The sequence below is a fragment of the Sarcophilus harrisii genome, chromosome 4, assembly GCF_902635505.1.
Source record: "Sarcophilus harrisii chromosome 4, mSarHar1.11, whole genome shotgun sequence".
Classification (NCBI taxonomy): Eukaryota; Metazoa; Chordata; class Mammalia; order Dasyuromorphia; family Dasyuridae; genus Sarcophilus; species Sarcophilus harrisii.
Window position 1 is genome coordinate 293,831,038 of NC_045429.1, and position 22,556 is coordinate 293,853,593.

A 22,556-nucleotide genomic window follows, 5' to 3' on the forward strand; every position below is an offset into this window, starting at 1 on the left:
TCTAAATATGTGGTGGGAAGGGAGGGCAGGGAGAAGGGCTTGATGAAAAGTATTAAGGAAAATTGCTTTCTAGGAATCATGAATTTTGAGTCTCAATTCTTGTACTTAAATTGTTCTTCTAAGAAAATATTTACATTTTTCATACCATGGAAAAGGTTTTTGTGATTTGGCCTTATTGTGGTTTTGTTCAGAATTATATCCCATGAGAAGTTCTAATATTTTTGATTAATAAAAATATTACCCATTTTTTAAAAATATGTATTCCAGCTTTCAAGACAAAATATAATTTCTGAAAAATATCTATACTTCCTGAATTAATTTGATCTGTAAAGCAGCAGTATTAATGGCAGGAGTATTGAACAGTAATTTACCCAAAAGATGGCTGTATTTATCCCATGTAAAGTATTTCCTACAAGTCTTGTGTATTCTAGATGAAATTTTGTGGACAAAATACAAAACACACTGTTTCCAGGGTACGCAAATAAATTAAACACAATATTCAATAAATTTAATTTAGTACTGTGTTTAAGTTTATTTAATATTGTGTTCATAACACTGTATTAGACTTTAGAGGGGATGGGACAAAAAAGGAGAAGATAAGCTTAATAGAATACAAAACAACATGAGACAAACCTCAGACTGATAGTTTGACGTAATGAAAATACTAATCATTCATATATTGGCTTATTTGCTGTCTAAAGGAGGGAATAGAGGGAAGGGAAGGAGAAAAAATTCGAACACAAGGTTTTGCAAAGGTGAATGTTAAAAACTATCTGCATATATTTTGAAAATAAAAAGCTATTTAACACTTAGATTTCTTGATTTGGTCTGTATATCTTTAGAAGTCAAACCTTTTAACAACTTTATACTATATCTCTTGATTCTTTGGATCATGCCCCATTTTGGGGCTACTTCTTGATCTCCAACCTGAATGATCTCTTTACCTGAATTTACCTGCTTTACCCTGTAAAGCAACATTAATAGACTGAAAAAGGTATTGTACTTGCCAGCAACCATCCAATGAGCTATTTATAAGACCTGTTTGTGTACTATAAAATTGTTAACAATAGGTAGGGAAATAAAAAACATTTATGAACTGAAGCACAAACTTATTCAAGAAAGTAATAGATGAAAATGATAAAAAGAAGTTAAAGAGAGAAATCTCAAGCCAGGAACTATAAGAGAAATGAAACCATAATAAATTTGCTTGCTTCCCCTTACATGACTTCCTAATCTGCTGCTCCTCAACTTTTTTCTTGAGTTTCTGACCACTATTTATTTAACCAACAAATATTTGGGTGCTTGTCATGGGTGCCATGAAGTATATCCCTCCCAGAGTTCTTTCCTCTCCAAGGCCAAAGAACCCAACAAAAAGTCCTTTGCCTTAGAAACCTTTTCATGTAGATTAATTCATAAAAGACCATAATCCACTTGAATAGCGAAGACTGGAAAGAGCCAGGGTGGTGAGACTCTGATTTATTACAAAGACTGCAAGTCCTTTTATCTCCTCAGTGCTGTTTCTAGTTCCTATATCATATGTAAGCACATCTTAACCTATAGTAGATACATGATTCTCTATAGGAACCTACATGTAGATATGCATTCCTTTTCTAATAGGGATATGGTCATTGTTCTTCAGCACGCCTCTCCTGGGAACAGCCAAGTTGCTTCTTCAGGTGGGACCTCTTCCTCCTAACGCCATCTTGTTCACCCTTACAAGGCTATCCTCAGTTTACCTGAGCTCTGCCCCGTAATGTCCAAGGCTGGCAGGGGATTGGCAAGTCCTCTTACACCAAGGCACATGGGGAACTGTCCTACAGAAAACTTAAGTAACTTGCCCAGGATCATATATGCCAGTGTCTGTCAGAGGGAAGACTTGAACCCAGGTCTTTTAGATTCTTCTGGGTGGCTTTTTTTCTAGTGCTGTGCTGCCACCTTGTGAATGCCTCCCATATTCTATATTAAAAATGAAAATAGTCATGACATTAATAGAGTACATTATATGAATAACACATTTTGTTATAACTATTCCATTTGTCTTTAGGATAAGAACTATATTTTATCAGAGTTGGGAACTAATGGTAATAAAGGTCCTCTAATTAGCAAAATTCCAATCAGAAATTTTTGTCTTAGGTGCCTAGAAAGGTTAATGACTTTTCTAGGATTGCCCTGTTAGTATAAGTCAGAGGCAGGACTTAGAACTATCTGATTTTACCAAATGCCAAGGCCACCAGTCTACTGATTTATCAATCCTGTCCCCTACGTTGAATTGTCACTACATCAACAACTCTAATTCTGTCTTACACAAGGCAGGCCAGGTTATCCTTACCATTGCCAGTAGTCTGCAACTTGTTGACACAAAACTTTAAGATATAAACAAGGAGAGCAACCTAATAAACAAAACTTCTTTTGTATATATATAAGTTCAAGTTTTAAATTATTCTAGATATTGGGGAAGAGACTTATTCCCTCCATGCGAGAGTAATGTTAATATATCATATTTAACTTCTGGGTTATTTTCCTCTCTGAATTAACTATTTCTTTTCAGTAACTTTTGATTTCCTTTTTTCATAAGAAACATTTATACTAAGAAACAACATTTTCAGCTATCAGCAATTGTAAAGCCATTTTTTTATCATGGTAGAGAAAAAGAGGACATACCCTTATGTAAATTAATTAAAATTGGATATTAGCCAAAACCAAATTTCTTTTCCTCCCAATATCTTCTCTTCTTCTGACTTTACTGTTTTGACACCATCCTATTTATTTAGTGCCTATATTTAAAATTTTAGTGTCTTGGAGACTTCTCTCTCCACCTTTCTTGTCCACTTAATCACCAAGTCACATCAAATCAGCCTTCTCAATTACTAATTCTATCTTTTCCTCTTTTAACTGTCCCCATCCTAATAAAGGCTTGCCAAGCTTATTGCAATAACTACCTATCAATATTCTGTTCCTATTTGCATCCTTAACAACACTTATCAAATTATTCTCTTACAGTGACATGGCCATACCCTCCCCTAATTTCTAGGCCTCTTTTTCTTCTAAGTAAAATTTGAATTTCTTGTTGTATTCTGTATTTAGGCTCTACACAATTTGGTCCCACCATAACTCTGTAGCCTTATCTTACCATATTTTTTCCTTCCTTCCAAGTCACTGTTTGGGACAATTTCTCCCCTCAAACATGTCCTGATTTTTTTTTTCTTTTCTTCTAAATTGTTGGACATTTCTATCGATTTATTCTATTACTTCAAATTTTAACACTAGAAAGGCTTAAGCTTGTCATTTAATCATCTTCCAGCATTTTTGACAACATCTTTGAACTCAGGTGGCCTTCACTTTACATGTATTCATAACTATATCTTATCTCTATTTTTAATCATACTATTACATTAATCAGTACTTGGTCCTATAGCTTGGTAATCAAAACAGATTTTAGTCAATTTGTTTTTGAATCACTTAAAGCCTCTTTTCTTCCTTGATGGCAACACAATTCAGAGACACTCTGATTCAGTAATCACCATGTCACTCCAGAGAAGATTGATGTTGCTAACCTCCATGGGACAATCAGATTTATTTAATGAATTCTAGGCCCTAGTGATTGTATGATGTCAAATGCTCTTAGAAGGTTTTACAAAAATAGTGTAGAGAAGATACTGCTTATTGGTTTATCCCTTGTTGCAATGTATAACTCTGCAAATTTTAATCTTAACATTCTGATGTTATCCATTATATTTAAGATATATTTTAATGATGATCCACTTACTATGACATCAGAGATTTTATTCTACAAGTATTAATTGTCTACTATGTTTCAAATTCTGACAAGCAGAACTAGTTTGAATGAAACAAAGAAAAAATTCAAGAAAGTAGGTAATTAATTTTTCTATAACTTAGTCCTACTCTTGTGTTATAGAACTAATCATAGGTTTTCAGAGGCTATGCCAGTAAGTCAAAACCTGCTAGATCAGTAGTAACACAGGAATTTTGAATTAAGCAACCTGATCAATGTCAGAAAATTCAAAGAGATAGACGAAGCACTAAAGTACAAATGCTCAGAGAATTAGGTGTGGGGCTTGGGGAATTCAATGCTTGGTTTTATGTGGCCCTATCTCCACTGATCTTAATACAGGTTAACCTGTGGGCTCTCCTAGTTTCTCATAGGTCTGTATTCCTCTTCAGATATTATGCCACCTCCTTTTTTCCCTGTATCCTCAGGTTATCTGATTTTAGTAAATCAATGGAATAATTATTTATTCCTTTATCATGATAATGATTTTTTTGTCATCTAATTTGTTTTGATCTCTCATCTAATCATATTGCTTTCATATACAATAATATTTACAATAGGCTTGTATAATATTTATATACAATACAATATTTACAATATAATATTGTATAATATTTATATACAATACAATATTTACAATAGGGTTAGGGCTATACTCAAGATATCTTGGGGGCAATGTGGAGAGGGGGAATCAGCAAAGAATGTAAGTGATATAAAATGAGCAATGTCCCAAGGAAGCATTAGAGTTGTTATTTTGCATAGTAAACTATGCAAAAAAAACTATATTATTAGTAGTCAGTATAGCAGTGTGTTGGAATCTTTACAAAGTGTTAAGCCATTGGAGTTGATTTGATCTTAGAAGAAGATATTTTGGGCCAGAACTTGAAACTAGGTACTAAGTGGAACTGATAGAACAATGCTTGTGTTCACACCTTTAGAGAGCTCATAAGTATCTAAGTACTCAATGGAATTCACATGTTTGGGAGAATTCAGGGCTGGCTTAGTCTGAATTCACATCTCCCCCCCTTTTCTTTTGATTTAGTAGTAATGTAACAAACAACATGAATTAACATGAGAATTTACACATTTACACATTGTCCATTAGTTCAGGTACCAGGAATCCAATGATTCCTGTAAGCTTTGAGGTAAACAATTTTTCATATACAACATTATACATGTCCATAAGTCCTAAAAATAGTCCAAAAGGAACCCATTGTATAACGCAGTCTAGTAGCAATGTAACAAATAACATGAATCAACATGAGAATTTGTACAATTGTCCATAAGTCCTAGAAATAGTCCCAAAGAAATCCATTGTCCATTAATGTTCCAAGAATCCAATAATAGATTTTAAAGTTATTTTAACAGTCTCATTATCAGCCATGTTCTTTCAGTATCAGATGTTTCTTGAATCCTCTCCTTTGTTTAGAGGTTTTTCTCTTTTTCTGTTTCTCTCTGATGGACAAGGCGAATACGGCTTGTTGGCACCCATCTGATTCCTTCTCCTCCTGTAGAGATACAAGCAAATCCTCTTCCCCAAGCAGTTAACCTATCTGGTCCCTTCCAGTCACCACTTTCTGGATCTCTCCACATCACCGATGTGAATTCAGACTAAGCCAGCCCTGAATTCTCCCAGACATGTGAACTCCATTGAGTACTTAGATACTTATGAGCTCTCTAAAGGTGTGAACACAAGCATTGTTCTATCAGTTCCACTTAGTACCTAGTTTCAAGTTCTGGCCCAAAATATCTTCTTCTAAGATCAAATCAACTCCAATGGCTTAACACTTTGTAAAGGTTCCAACAGCAGTGGGAGTAATTCCAAGCATTTTGTTCATTCCTTACTTTTTGGGTGAATGTAAAAATGATGTCAGAAGTGGAGACAAAAGGCTGCATGTTGATTTTGAAAACCACATAGTAACATTATTACTATTATATTTTTACTTGCCTAATTAATTATTTGCCAATTACATTTTCATCTGGTTAGATTGTACTGCAGAAATGCTGCCTGCCAGTGAAAAATTGTGAGCCTCAGAAAGAGGAGCTTTCTTATTGTAAGCCATGGATCCATATAATACAATATATAATACTAAGAACTAAGCTGTCTATTGAGCCACAAACTAGGATTTGCATATGCAACAAAAGTATCATCTTGGTAAAGTTTGACTTTTTCATCACACACAGGAAGTGGAAGGGAAATCCACTATAAACAAAACAATCCTATGCTTTATTACTGAACCATCTTAGTCCAGTTTTGAAGTTCAACCTCAACAATTTTTTATCAAGGGAAAGCAAATAATACCTTCCCTTCATTTTAGTATGGATGGCAACAATGAAAAGAAGTATAATGAAAAGAACCCTGAATTTGGGGTCAAAGGGATTTTGTGACATTGAACATATCATTAAATCCCTCTGAACCATAGTGGCAGAACTATTTTAGGATCAGATGGGCCCAAAAGAAAATTAAAATGTAAAACATTTTATTTAAGTGAAAACTACTGTGTAAAAACAAGCTACTAAAGACAAGTTTTCTCATTGCTATTATATTTATAATATTATAATAGTTTTCTCATTATAATTATAACATAATTATAATAATAATTATTAAAAACACGTATGTGTTTGGGGTAAGGATATCTTGTGGGTACCCTTATATACAGATATAAATTCTTCTGGTGTTAGAAATGGAATGATCATAAGATTTACACCTAGAATGTATTTATTTTATTTTTCCATCTAGAATGAAAGTTCTTTTAAGAACAAGGACATTGTCATTTTTCATCTTTGTATCCTCAGTGTTTCACATTGCCTGTTTTATTACATTTACTACAAATGACTGTCTTATCTTCCTAAATTTTCTTATATCTTTCTGGTTTTTCATGATGCTGTTCTTTTCTGGTTCTCTTATTCTCAGTCTCCTTTATAGGAATATCATTTGTGTGCCCCCATCAATACATATTTATTAATCTATTACTATATGGCAGACATGCTGGATTCTAGGGATAAAAAACTTTTCAAGATTACATTTTAATAAGGGGAATCTGTGCATATATAAATATATACAAAACAGTAATCAAATAACTAACAGGGATATCCCAATTACACTTGATAATGCCAGAAAAAAATCAAATGCAGAAAGTAGTGCTTGAACTGAATTTTGAATTCCAGGATTGAAATCAGAACTCCAAAAAGCAGAGATGAGGAAGGGATGAGAGATATTCCAGGGATGAGAGATAGCTTATACAAAGCTATCATGACATTAATAAAGTGCATTATATGAATATCAATAACATATTTTGTTACAACCATTTCATTTGTCTTTTTGATGAGAACTATATTTGTGATATATGTGAATAACAGCAAAACCAGTTTGGCTATAGTGTATGGTGGGAATATGTAATTAGAGTAGAAAGGTAGAATGGGGGCATGTGTGGAACTCAAAGAGACACTGGAAATTATAGAGTAGGATATAACATGCACCTACACTTTATGAAGATCAATTTGGCAGCTATTTGAAAGTGGTTGAATAAAAAACTTAAACTCTTACCCAGGTTTTCTTGGTGCCATCCTTAATTCCTGTGTATCCAAACAACTGCCAAATCCTATCTCTGGCACAGGATTTCACTTTCTGAGAAAATATTTATTGGGATAGTGTTTTATATGACCCAGGTTAAGGGTCATATTTCTGGCCTTTCATTTGAAATATTCTGTCAGGTAATGACCTTATATGTACTGGTTTCCCTAACTAGGCAAGTGATAAAAAAGAATTGGTTATTTAGCAATATATGATTATTCTAATTCCTTAATCTCTCTACAGCTGCTGCAAATCCTTTACATATATTGGCAACCCATGCATCAGCATCAGCATCACTGCCAACCAAACGTCAGAATGGTGACCAATCTGAGCAGCCAGAACTGAAACGTATCAAAACAGAAGATGGTGAAAGTATAGTCATCGCTGTGAATGTGGACACACCATCTTCAGCAGTGAGGGAAAAAAGCATTCAAAACTAAAAACTTTGATTTCTTTTCATATTTAAAAAAAGTTTTTAAATCAACTCTGTGGTGCCAAAAGGAGACATTTAAGTTAATATCTAAAATGTTGGGACACGTTCTCACTCAGTGGATATATGGGCCCTGTGAACAGACTTCAATATTCAGCACTGAAAAACAAAAATGAAAACACAGGTGGCCTTAAAACTCAGTAATTTAAAAACAAAAATCAAACTAAAAAACTCAAACATCTTCTAAAGTCTGTGACATACCCTCTCTACTAAATGATCTCTGTTGCTGCAGAGTTGGGGAGAGCTACAGCTTTTAAACTTAAATAATAAAAAACAAAACACTTGATTATTTTAAGGACTGAGTATCTCAGCATAACGACAGCATGATAAGCGCTTAGTGTAAACTGTTTTAAATGATTGTATAATCCTTAAAGGGAACAGAGGCAAAGAGCCATTTCCTCCATCTTGGCAGCTAGCCTTTCATAATGACCTAGCCAGTGCAGTTGTTGATAGATATGCAGTATTTTGTTCACGTGGAATTTTTGAAGTGTGCTTTCATTTCTTTGAAAAATAATAGGGTCTTTTGGCATTTCAAATCACTCCATTTAAACTGTGGAATCTTTGGAATCACAATGCTTTTCATGTGAAATTTAGTTTTGTTATAAAAGACATGCAACACAAAGATTTTTTTTTTTTAATTGATGGAATGATTTCCTTATATCTGTCCTGTTAATGTTCAGATGAAGCTACTTTATAAATCTGCAAATTTTATATATTTTATCAGTTGCCTGATAAATTTAATCTAATTTTACCAAAATGTATTGTTCGATCAAAATGCTTCTTTGGGCTTGCATGTAACAGATTAGAAATTCCAGTGTAAGTGAGCCATTAACTGATGTAAAGAACTGCTATGATTTTGACCAGAGCTGCACTTAACCTTTTTTTTTTTTTTTTTTTTTTTTTGGCTACCTTTGGCTGTTTGTTACTTTGTGTTGACTTTGATTGTCCCTAGCATATTTTTCCAATCTAAGTAAAATAAGTCTCACTTAATATCTGTTTATGTTTAAAATAACAGAACTACTCCACTTCATTTAGAAAAAAAGATACAATCTTTTATCACAGGTTCTTTTAAAGAAAAGATTTTCTCAGAGCTATATTCCAATATTTTTAAGCTTAAATATTCAGCATTAGAAGGAATTAATCTGACCCATACATATGTCAGTAAAACTGTTAATATTTTAATTATCCTTAATTACCAAATGTCCTATGCCCTTTTATTTGGTATCTCCATTAAAGTAGCTGCTGTGATTTTTGAGCAGATGCTACCTTATAATAAAAGGATTCTTTTTATATAAATATATATATATATATACATATATATGTGTGTATATATATATATATATGTGTGTGTGTGTGTGTGTGTGTGTGTGTGTGTATATATATATATATATTTTTTTTTTTTAAAAACGTGTTCTATATTTGAGCATTAAAACTATTGCCAATTCTCTAATTTGCAGCAGGAGATTCCAATCTATCATTTTGAATTCAAAACTAAGGCTGAAACTTCCTAACAAAGGAAACTTTCTAAAAGATTTGATTATTTGGGTAAAGGAAGAAAAGATTAGTGAGTGATAAAGAAGGATGAATTATCATACCTCAGCCCACATGCCTTCCAAAAGGAAAAGTTCACGGATCTCTTGGCATTTGGTGTCTTAAGAGTTGATTATTGTGGGAGCAGAAGATGAGACTTTGGCCTTAATTTTGAATTTTTGAGTTATTTCTGTAATCATCATATCTATTTAAATATAGTTACTTCAATATTTAATTACCTTTTTTTTAAAAGGGGAGAAAAAACCCTGTATTTTCCTAATGGAACGGCTCAGAATGGTATATTTAGGCAGTTTATTTACCTGAAGACCAAATATGATAAATCTGTACTAAGTATCGTGTCAATCCACAATATGGGGCTGTCACAATGTTACTGGAGACATACATATTAAAAATTATGAAAAGTTACTGAATACTAGCTGAATTTATAACTCAGCCATTTAAATAATAATAATAAAAATGAAATCCAACATACGAATGAGGCCTTTTTGTGTAACAAGCAGAAAAATATGTTAACTAAAAGCCAGAAAAAATATTGGGTTTAAGATTTGTTTCTATACTTTTGTGTAGTATAGAAGTTTGTATAGTATAGAAGTATCAAAGTTCTTTGTGGAATACTATGCTATGTTGGTTCGTTTCTTATTTATCTTCTTTCACTAAAAGGTCTACAGTTTGAAGAATAGTCATCTGAATATAGATTTCCATAGCTGAATCCATGTGTAAAACCCAACCACATTAGAATGTTATTGTGGGAAAAGGGTTAGTAGTACCCATAGCATTGAACTTCAGCACTGGTAGAACCAAATACCTATTTAATCATACCAAAAATGAAGGCAGATGGAAAACACCAGAATTTGGAATATCTAGGAAGATAAATTTGAAAGAATCAACTTGTTTAGGGTAACAACTGGGCAGTAGCATTTTGGAAAGACTTTAATCACTTGAAATCTATATGATACTGGAAATATATTTCTAGAACATACACTGAGATTTGCAGCTATGCAAATCATCTAAAACTACAGCTTCCTAGTAGAGAACCATGGGCTGGGTTTATGCATCTTTGAATTTATCCATCACCCTCACAGCTATGCCTAAACCTAAAGTGCAGAATTGCTATGTGACTAGAATGATTCTTGTAGGGTATACTTTAAAGGATTTTGGAATTTCTATACCAGAAAAAGGGGTGGGGGGGGGGGGGGGGGGAGGGAAGAGAGGGGAGAGATATATTTTTTTAAAGTTCTAAATATGGAACCAAACAGGTCATTTTTCAAATGTGGGGATTCCCCAATCCCTCAATCTTGTGTTTAAATGATTAGCTTTGTAAGACAAAGTAGAACAAAACCATAGGTTAGCAAGCAGCCACTATATCCCATTTTCAATTCTGTTCACTATGTTAATCTATTAAATTGGATTGTATAATAGTCGAGGTTTAATACTTGTTTCTTCTAGATAACTTATACCAAATAATCCTTGAAAGAGACTCTCAAAATATTTTATCTCATCTTCTAGTCCCACAAAATGCAACCTCACATTTCAGGAGATGCCATTATTTGTGCCACTAAAGCATATTATTAATTTTACCAAATATGTTGTAGTCAATTTTCAATTAGCCAAATGTAATTTATCCACTATATCATGTTGGATCTCAGGATTACTCTATCCTGTTACCTAGCAAGGTTCTGAGCTACCTCAATATTTATAAATTTCATTTAAACATAATTCTGAGCCTGTAATTTTTGAAGGCAAATAGGCTAAGAAATTTAATTCCCTATTAATATGGTTGTTATGATTGTAATGTGACAGAATACAGTATGTACTTAGCTACTGGCTAAGCAGTTGGGAATTGAATTACAGGGCAGCAGATGGCATATTTTGCTATTTTAATCTTACATGGATTATTAATGCAGTTTTGGTGAACAGAGAGGATAAAGATTAATAACCCTGTTTAGAGGGAAGAACACTCTTGAGTTTTGTACTGATTTCTGAATACTATAGTTGGAGAAGGTGGAGCAGCAGGGAAGAAAAAAGTACTAAGTGTGGTAGATGCTGTGCTATCTATCAGCCTCCCCCCCCCCCAAAAAAAAAAAAAAAATACTCAGTCCAGAAGGTAGTTGAAAAAGATGGGGAATTAGAATTGGGAAGCACTTGTTTTATACTTACTGATTCTATATAAATCCTCATCGTTTTAACTAAGTCTTTTACGCTGAGATGGAATCTTTCTAAGGTTATCAGGATTTTAATTAGCACCAACTAAACAGTTTAAAGAACTTTATGAAAGCCAATTTATACTCAAAAAACGTTTTCTATATATGCACTCGTTTTCAGAAGTGAACTTCAGTATTCCTAAAGTGGTTCAGATCTATAATGCATAATAAGTAAGCTAAGGTGGTGACCAACTATCCTTGGCTGCCTTGTCAGGATGAATTAAATTTTTTTTTGAACAGATGAAGTTATTAATTCAGTACTGTATAAGGATAAGATTTTGTACTGAAGCTTTTTGGTCTCCAATATCATTGTCCAAATACTTAGCCCTATGTTGATCCTAGTATTTTAGTGTCAGTTTAATGTCAGATCTTCCAAGCATATTTGTGTCCAAAAGTGCTTTGTCTTTTTTTTTTCTTGGCAAAAGAGAGGTTGGGGTCAACAGTCTGACCTTATTATTATGTCCTTGACTTAATAGTACAGTCTGTGACCTTATGTGGTGATAAAAGACTATGCAAGTTGGATTGCAAAGCAGTTAAGGAAAAAAGCTTCAGGAAAAATCATTAATATGGTTACAAATCTATAATTTGTCAGGGTAAGTACTTATTCCTTTTGCTGATGCATATCACAACCTATTCAACTTGGTTTTCATGGGTGGCTGTGGCAAAATAATTTTTTAGATTTTTATCCAAGGACTCTCACATGTATAATATTGCCTGGGAAATGATGTGTAATAATCCTAACGATTTCATATGAAAAAAAAGAGTGCCTAAAAGGATATTGAGGTTGGAAGGAGGGGAAAGACTTGTATGCACTATTTATGAATATGAATTAATGTCAAGCATAGGGATAAGAAAGGAACCCTTGTTTCAATTCAGTTCAAGGTTTTTCTAAGTTATCTAGTGATTACAAATTTTATTTAACAGTAGCCTAAGCTCAATGTTATTTATTACTTTTATCATATGATGCACTCCTAGCTAAATCAATGTTTATATTAACAGCAATAAAGTATACCATAACATAGGTCACTAGTGATCCCTAATCAAAAATACTAAGTGGGAAATAGCTTACCACACCTTCCTTTTGTTCTCATGATCAAGTGAGAAACTTACAATATTCTCTACTCCACACCCCTCATTTTTTTTTTCATGTAGTAGAATTATTGTGCTATGGAAAAATGAACATCAATAGCAAAACCATTCCTGTAATCATGGCAGAGTGCTTGGCCTAGAAATCTAGGGAAACTATAACTGTCACAAAGTTCAAACTTAAGAGTGAAGAAGAAAGATCTGAGTTGTTCTTACTAAGTAGGTACAGGAAATATCTCTTCCCCTTCAGAATACTTGTATTCTTTTAACTAGATTTCAGTTGCGTAAAAGAGGTATCACTTAATATTTGCTCTCAGGGGAAGGGACATACTATAAATTATCTATTATTTTCAGTATATAAAAAAATTGGTGGATAGCACTGAGCTAGGTGCTGGGAGACTTAAAAAGTTTAAGACATAGCTTCTGCCTTGAAGAAGTGTACAGTCTTAGATGATTATAACAAAACTAATGGTGAAATAGTTAAACTAATAAAATGAATGCAACCATTCCATTACAGAGTGGCCACTTTTATTTTTCCTTTTAAGAATCAGTACTGTAAAACACTAGATTAGGCATCAGAACCAGCTACTTATTCTATGATCTTGGACAAGTAATTTTACCTCCCATCACCTCAGTTTGCATGACCTCTAAAAAGTAAAAGATTACCTTAGATATTCTCAAAGGTAATATTTTAAAAGTTTCTAAGTTTTCATTTTACTTTCATTAAGACAAGACTACAAATATAAATGTTAATATTACCAACTACAGGCAGAGACTAGATGGTGAAGAATTCTCTCAGCACTCCCTTCCAAACAACTTTAAAACGATCCATTAAATAAAATTCTGGAGTAGAAGAGGGAAAAAAAAGTCATGGTGAAACATTTTTCTAGATTTAGACAATTTAGGAGATTAGTAGGAAAAGTCTGTGATACTTGCGGTGGGGACTGGCCTAGAGCACCATTGCAACAGCAGCACCACCAGTACTGATCCTTGAAGATGTTGGTAATAAAAACAACTTTAAGAGCAGCCTAGGGTCAATAAGGAGGTCAGGTATCTGGTCAGGAAGAGATTTCAGAGGGTCCCAAGCTTACACTGGATTATACTTCATTAATCATTCATACACAATTATAGTTTCAGGGTGGAGAAAAGCACAAGCACTAGTGGACGCAAGAGAACTGGGGTCACACTTCTCCCCAGATTATATGATTTTGGAAGCACTGAAAAATTTACAGATTCTGCAAAGAAACTGAAGAAATAGGCTGGAAACATGAACAAATAACAAAAAAAGAACTTGATCATAAAAGGCCACTGGTGAAGGAAGACTAAAACACACATGAAAACAAGTACAAACATTTCAAAGGGAAAAAATGCAAATCAGAAACCCAGTAAGACTTCCCAGAACCTAAATTAAGAGATTAAAGTGGTAGAGTAAAAAATGTGAAAAACGATCAATAAAAGAGGTACCAAAACAATTACTGAAAATAACGCCTTACAAAACAGAATTTGTCAGGCGGCCAAAAAAAGGGGGGGGCGGGGGGGGGGGAACACACAAAATTCACTTAAAAATAAAAACAAATCCTTAAAAAGCAGAATTGGCCAAATGGAAAAGGTATAAATGCTCAGTGAAGAAAATAATTTTGTAAAAATTAGAATTGAGCAAGTGATTCTAATGATTCCATGAGACATCAAGAAACTAAAGAATGAAAAAAATTAAGAAATTCTTAAAAAACTCATTGGAGAAACAATTGACCTAGAAAATAGAACAAGGAGTGATAATTTAAGAGTTATTCAATTACTTGAAAGCTGTGATCAAAAAGGGAGCCTAGACATCATGTATTTTAAGAAATTATCACAGAAAACTGCCACTGATAGCTGAATACCAGAAGGTGAAACAGAAGTTGAAAGAACCACCAATTATCCTCTGAAAAAGATCTTAAAATGGAGTTTTAGAAATGTTATGCCTAAGTTCCTAAATTCCCAGGTCAAAGAAAAAATGTTGCAAGAAACCATTTAGATAACAGACTATTCACAGTCACAATCATACAAAAGTAAGGAGCTTCAATATTAAAGGAGTAGCTTACAATATATTCTGGAAGACAAATGAACTAGCACTACAACCAAGAATCTACAACCCAGAAAAAATGTGGCAGGGGTGAGAGGGTGGGACAAGGAAGGGACATTTAAAGAAATAGAGAACTTCCTTTTAAGAACTCATACTCTTTATATACTATATATATATATATTCTTTATATTCAGCAAAGCCGAATAGAAAATTTAACCATTCAAACACAAAACTGAAGAAAAGCATACGCATACAAAGGTAATTATGAAAAAAAAAATCACAAATTTATTATTCTTAGGACAGTTAGAAAAGGTCTACATAACAGACAATGGGTATGGTCATATACACTGGGATGGTCCAAAAAAAAAAGGTGTGAAAGGAGGATGCACTGTTAGATGAGAGAATAATGGGGGGGGGGGGGGTGTTATTTCACATAAAAGAGGCACACAAGAAAGACCTTTTAAAGTGGAGGGGGAAATGACAAAGTAATGCCTCAAGAGTTCAAAGGTGGAAGAATACAAATACATACCACACCCAGTTGGCTAGAGAAATCTGTCTTACCCAATAGGGAAACTGAGGGAAGCTGAAAAAAAGGGAGTATATGAAGAGAGGCAGTGGTCAGGAGCAAAATTTAAGACTTTTCAAAAAGAATAGTGTATAAAGGAGAATAAACCAAAAATAGGATGAAGGGAAATACACTAATCATAACTGATTGTATAAACTTAACCACAAAATAGAAGCAGATAGAATGGAGTAGAAACCAGAATTCAACAACATGTAAACAAATGTTAACAAGAGACTTTTGAAACAGACCAAATTAGAAGCTGAAGTAGAATCTATAAAGCAGAAATTCTTTTAAGAAAGGAAGGGTTCATCATGATCTCATGGTGAACACAAAGGAAAAAAACAGTATTATCTAGACTTTTCTGACTTTTAAGTCAGACTTAACTCATCTACAGCCAACTTCCTAAACTGATTTGTGATCCCATATGGAGTTTCATTAACTGAATGTGAGGATTGTAAAGTTAAAATTTACTATTAGTAAATGTTTGATTTATATAGATATTTTAAATATTCATACTTTCTCAGATGAAAAGGGGTCATGAATGGAAGAAGTTGAGAAAGCCATGACCTAGAGGAACTAAAACCCAAGAATATTAAGGAAATCAAGAAAGGAAAAGAGATGTGAGGAAAAAGGCCTAGTAGTACTTGACCTCAAAAGTAAAAGATGCAATTGTCATAAGAGTTGAGTACTGGGGAAGAAATAGAGAAGTTGGTCACAACTTGATTAGATAGTACACTAAAATAAATGATCATAGAGAATCATTTATATTTTGATGCATTTTGATAAATTCAAAGATCTCAACCACTGCCACAAAACCTCACAAAAACTGGGGGAAACTAGAAAATGGTCTGGGAGAAATTATAGACACATCTCACTACATACCAAGATAAGCTAGAAATGGGTAGGTAGAGGCTGACAAAAGCAAAGCAGTGAAGCACTCTTATCTACAGATAAGAGTACATAATCAAAAAAGAATGGACAATTAAAATTAAACAATTTTCATTGTATTTAACTAAAAAAAAAAAAAAATGGCCAAACAAAGCTAATGCAGTTAAAATTAGAAATGCTGGAATTGGGAGGGAGGGGAGCAATCTTTGAAGTATGTTTTTTTGATAAAGTCTCATTTCTAAGATCAAATTTATAAGAATAAACTTCATGTTCCAATTGATTAATGGTCAAAGGATATGAACCGGCAGTTTTCAGAAGAAATCTAAGCTATCGATAATCAATAAAAAATATTCTAAATCACTCAACAATTAGAGAAATGCAAATTGCAACAACTCTAAGGTTCAACTTCATTCCCATCAGATAGCCTAAGTTGACAAAAAAAAAAAAAGGAAAATAAATACTTAAGGGTTTATGGAAATTTAATGTAGTTTTTTTTCTTTTTTTTTTTCCTTAACAGTATTTTTTTTAAATTACATGTAAAGAGAGTTTTCAACACTGAAATTAAGATTTTTAGTTCCAAATTTTTTTTTTCTCTCTCCCTCCCTTTTTAATACATTGTTGATGACAATGGAAGGCACTTGGAACTATGTTCAAAAAAACATTAAACTGCATTATCCTTTCAGCCAGGGATATCACTGCTAAGTCCACCTCCCTCCCCCCCCAAAAAAACACACATGAGTACAAATACTCATACACATACCACAACTCAATTGGGGAAATGTTGAACAAGTTATGGTATATGAATATAATGAAATATTATTGATAGTAATAAATGAAGGAAAGGTTTCAGAAAAAAATATTGTATTAACTCATGCAAATTGAGGAAAACTATATAGAAAAACAATTTTGTAAGAAACAATCAACTTCTTTCTACACAATGACGAAAGGATACGTTATCAAAAACAAGCTTGATAGAAAGCTGTAGAAATACTCAGTACAGACTAGAGTTTTGTTGTAAATGTAATTTGATAAAATTATTTAAAAATGGATTAAAAATTAATTCTAAAGAATGGATGGGCCAAAGAACCATGTTAAAAATCAATAATTTCCTTAAAGACCATAAACAATAGCAATGAGACAACACATCGAAATTTTGGGAATGCAGCTAAAGAAATTTTTATCTCAACACTTTTAGCAATAACAAAGGATAGCATATAGTTAAAAAAACAAAAACCAAGAAATTAAAAATTCCCAGATTAAATACCAAAGTATTTACCCTGAATACCCTGAAAATCAAAGAAGAGATAAGCAATACTGAAAGAAAAATGCACTAAATTAATAAAGTACCGATTTCATTGGTTTTTTTAAGGAAAAAAATAGTAAGTCTTTAGGAGATTTGTTTTTTAAAATAAAATCATAGTACCAATATTGTGAAAAAAAAAAGAAAATTATTAGCAGCTATTTTGCTTAACTTTATGCTAATAAAACTGACACTTTAAATAAAATGCAATGGATGTTTGCAAAAATACAAATTGCCAGATTAATGGAAAGAGAAGTTTTAAATAATCCTATCTTAGACAAAGGAACTGAATAAATTATAAATGAACTTTCAAAGGAAAAAACTCATGGCATAAGCAAATTCTACCAAACATTTAAAAAATAATTCCAACTCTACAGAAATTGTTTGAAAAAAAACAGGTAAAGGAGTACAAATTCCTTTTCATACCTACATTAAGAAATCAAAGCAGAGAAAGAAAAAAAACGACCAATTTCCTTAATGCTGAAGTATGTATTTTGAATATTACCAAACAGCAATATGTTACAAAGGGCATGCACTATGACTAGGTTTTATTTATTTGGACAGTTTATTTTATTAATAAGGCCAATAAATTATTAAAAAAGAATGGTCATTTAGCTATCTTTTAGACTACGGACAATCACTTTATGAAAGATTTCTTGGGACTTATGAGGGACTTTCTTGGGACTTGCCCAGGGTCACACAGCTAGAAAGTGTTAAGTGTCTGAGACCCAGGTTTGAACTCGGGTCCTCCTGATGTCAGGGCTGGTGCTCTATCCACTGTGCCACCAAGCTGCCCCATAAAGGGCATTTTTTAATATTTGGCAGTCTTACCTGCCAAGACATGAAAAATTATATGAGAACAATTACAAAACACTATGCAAATAAAGATATGAAAATAATTGTAAATATATTACCTATGTGTAGGCTAACTCAATATTATAAAAATGACACTAGTACATAAACTTACTTAAACAGTACCATACCAATCAAACTACCAAAGGATTACTTCATCTAACTATAAAAACCAATAGGAACCAGTTTCAAAGGTTTTAGGATTGAAACGTTATCTTCTCATAGAGAGCTGATAAACTCAGATTGCAGATCTAAGTATTATGTTTTTGTTTGCTGTCCTTTCCCCCCACCCTTTTTTCTTTCTAATATAGCTCATGTGGAAATTTGCTTTTGTTTGCCTATCCACATGTATATTTTGTTTTTCTTGCCTTTTCAAACAGTGGGATGTTGGGAAATTGGAGGAAAATAATTCAGATGAGAAAAGTTACATGACTTGCATTATGATCCCACAACCATAAAGGGTTTGGATTTTGTCTAGTACTCTACCTATTATGCCTCCTAGCTAATTTTTAGTGTTTTTATATTATCTTGGGGAAGATATGGAATTGATGCCTATATAATTTGGAAAACCAAGTTGCTTAAAGTCAATTACAGTGCAGCCAATAGAAACCAATTTTCCCTTGGAAAAAAGGGATAAAGCAGGAAATATAGTAAGATCTTCTTTCTGTTAAATTGAAAATCTTCAGGATTTATATTTGATAAATAGCTTCTTGATCCTTCTTCAACCTTAGTGCATGCTGTCTACTTAGAATATAGACTAATTTCCTGCTCTAACAGAAAGCACACCAGGAAGCTAATGAATGAGCCAGAACCTCACATTTTTTCTATAGTGATTTTAAAAACCTGCTGACATCCTATTTTCCTACTCTTAAGACTTACTTTTCTTGACAACTATCATTTCATTAGGTATGCATCTGGAGCAAATATATATACTCTAATACCCTGATTTTCCTGATGTGTCTTGGGATTCTGTTCCAGCTTATTCCTCCTTTTTTGAAACTCAGTTGTGAGATATTAACCCAAATATTATTTTTTCTTTTCAAGGGCAGGGGAAGACATAAATCCTTCTGTAATCATATATATCATCTTTACTATTCTCATTTTATAAGTAAGGTGATATCTGTGTTCATGAGGCTTAGCAGAAGAAAATATTCCATCTGAAGGTAGGATTTTGTTTATAAGAATTCATAAATAATTCACAATTGTTTTTACTTTTTAATATAAAAAGCAGATCTATAACTCAAAACTGCTTTCCATGTCTAAAGAAAGTTTAGCCAACTGGCCCTCATTTTCTGTATGAAAGCAACTTATTACAGGCAGAATATCCAAAGAGACATCAGTTCCTTTTATCCCTAGGATTACAGTCATAAACACATTTGTAAGAACCCAGAAATCACAATGAACTTCCTCCAATCACATCTGAGACACTCTTTCCTTGCACTTCTGGCTTCATCAATTTTGTAAGCGATGATTTCTTGGATACGTTGTCACAGCTCTTCCAAAAATATTTTTCTTACAAATTATATAATTAAAAATGTTTAAAACGGCCCGGCTAGCTCAGAGGCCTATCTCTCTGCTTGGTTCCAGAAGCTCTGCCTGAATGTCTCCAAATCCAAAGGTTTGTCCTTCCGACTCCAGCCAGCACCAAGGTAGAAGATACAATCTATCTCTCTTGCCTTGAAGATAGGGCTTGTGGGCTTCCTCCCAGAGTGCTCCTCTCTGACCCCAGTCAATATTCCCAAGAAAAACTCTCTCAAGCTCTAAGAGCTTCATATATATATATATATATATATATATATATATATATATATATATATATATAATCTCGCAAAGGTTAACTCCTCTTTCTGGAGAGCAAGGGATTCTGGGTTATCTCCCAGAGTGCTCTCTGGCCCTAAGGGAGGTGTGAATATCTCATACTAAGCCCTGAAATCTCCCAAACATGTGAACTCCATTGAGTACTTAGATACTTATGAGCTCTCTAAAGGTGTGAACACAAGCATCATTTCTATCAGTTGTACTTAGTACCTTGTTTCAAGTTCTGGCCCAAAATATCTCTTTCTAAGATCAAATCAATCATATTGAACCATGCCAAATTAGATAATTATTGTCTCTATCAACTCTAATGGCTTAACAGTTTGTAAAGATTCCAATATAACACAGAACCAATTTAAAAGAATTAAAATTTAACATAATCTAAAGTATGTTTACAGAGTAAAGCTTGTTTGGCACATCACAGACTGTAGAACAATAACTGGGGAAAAAGTGTAACTCACTACTTCCATTTTCTCCATCTGTAAAATAGAGATGCTAATAATACCTACCTTCCATGTTTACTGTCAGAATAAAATGAGAATACTTGTAAAATCCCTTGCAAATCTCTGTAAATGTCAGCTTTTATTGCTTTTTAAAAGGTGAGCATCCCAGGTTTTTTCATTTGTGAATGAATAAAATTCTTTTAAAGAAGATCTCTTCAAAGACATAATTATTTCAGTAAGGTTCCTGTCATTGTTGAAAAATTCTGGAGTATTTCTATGGAAATCACCTTAACACTTTGGGGTACATTACTTTGAATAGTCTCAGCAGTTATAAATAGCTGTCTTTTAAAGGTACATTGCTTTCTTGAAATAGTTAACATTGCAGCATGAAGGTAGGTAACATTTTGAATCAAAATAAAGATGTGACTACAGAGTTCCTGTGGCTCAAAGTGGCGTCCAAGTCAATTCCATTTGGATCTTTTAAACCATCTAACCTGAGTATAGATGAACAGATCAACTTCATTGTTTGTGTGTAAAAAAAAAAAAAAAGTAGAAAAGCACTTGAGATTCGGGTTTCTGTGATAACAGAGAAACTTAGTTTTCCAACACAGATATTCTTTATTCTTAGTGCTTTTCCCTGCAAGAGGAATGAGAAGAAAAGCTTTGGGATCTTAAGTACATTTCTACTGAAGAGGCTATAGACTCAGACAAAATTAGCACATACTTATTTCCCAAGGTTTTCCAAGTTGCATAGGTATACAACAAAGCTGCATAGATTACTCTTTCCCTATGAATTGAAAAGACTGGAAATTTGTTTCCTAAATAGTGGCTACATTTGAGTATGTGCATAAAATAACATGGATCCATTACAGAACTGTTTCAGTTCTGGGGAAAAGAAAAAAAAAATCAGATTCTCTTACATATATTTTACTGAGTATTAAAGTCATTGGTATCTATGACTTATCAGGGGTGCTCAAACTACGGCCCTCGGGCCAGATGTGACAGTTGAGGAAGATTATCCCCCTTACCCAGGGCTATGAAGTTTCTTTATTTAAAGGCCCACAAAACAAAGTTTTTATTTTTACTATAGTCCTGCCCTCCAACAGTCTGAAGGACAATGAACTGGCCCCCTATTTAAAAAGTTTGAGGACCCCTGAATACCCTGAATATTACTGCATGATGCAGAAAAATACACAAAAAAGGGAACTGAGTTAAGAAAGGTATCATGGTCATTGAGAGTCAGGTCCCAGCAGGCATATGCAGTACCTTCCAGCTGTATCTTGATACTTTTAGCTTGTAATTTATTAAATCTCTAAATTGACAGCAAATTCTAATCTTTTTGCACTGTTACAAAAGAAACATCAGATGATTACAAAGTAAATTTCTCAAAGATGGAGGCTGCTGTTGGTCTCCAAATTCATCATCCTTCTAATGTTGTTTGGTAAGGAAAGGGTAGCTAGTGGTTGATGATTATTTATTTTTACTGATATGCTGAGTATGCTTCAAGGAATTTGGAGCCCAGTACCTTTGGATCCTGATCAAGTTCAATACTTAGTTTCAAACCTTTCTTCATGTTTTCCCACTACAAGAAGGATCCAGAACCTACTCTTCCCTTGTTCAAGTTTTACTTAACTCCACTCTCCCACCTCCAATACACACACACACACATCATGAAGTGTTTTCTGGTTCTCAGTGATTTGTCAGTCCTCTGGCTTCTTACAGCTTACATTTATATTATCCTTTTATGGCTTACAAAATACTTTCTAAACAACATCCCTATGACATGAATAGTATATTGTAACCTCTTTTTTAAAGATAAAAACACTTTAAATTTTAAACTCCTGGCAAACTACAACCTCACCTGGCTTGTAATTTTAAAGTTATAGTGTCAAATTTAAAGGTCATGAACTTTCAAAGTAACTATGATAAAATTAGTATT

The 22,556-nt window shown here is 33.3% G+C and overlaps 2 protein-coding genes across 5 annotated transcripts in view; one reads left to right on the top strand and one right to left on the bottom strand.

The window, feature by feature from the left end:
• The window catches only part of FOXK2 (forkhead box K2), a 76,813-nt gene extending 68,463 nt beyond the window's left edge, over nt 1-8,350 (top strand). For both annotated transcript variants that reach the window (XM_023502847.2, XM_031968427.1), the window contains one exon: nt 7,608-8,350. In XM_023502847.2, coding sequence (XP_023358615.2) covers nt 7,608-7,804 — 197 coding nt within the window. In that variant the 3' untranslated portion in view covers nt 7,805-8,350. The remainder of the gene's footprint in view (nt 1-7,607) is intronic.
• Nucleotides 1-22,556, bottom strand: part of WDR45B (WD repeat domain 45B) — a 128,099-nt gene that overhangs the window by 557 nt on the left and 104,986 nt on the right. The window contains exon 10 of one of the 3 annotated variants that reach the window (XM_023502848.2): nt 757-1,956. The exons of 1 other annotated variant lie outside the window; for it this stretch is intronic. In XM_023502848.2, the coding sequence (XP_023358616.1) occupies nt 1,892-1,956 (65 nt within the window). In that variant the 3' untranslated portion in view covers nt 757-1,891. Of the gene's footprint in view, nt 1-756; nt 1,957-22,556 lie in introns of those variants that run through there. One more of the 3 variants, XM_031968459.1, reaches the window with a different exon arrangement.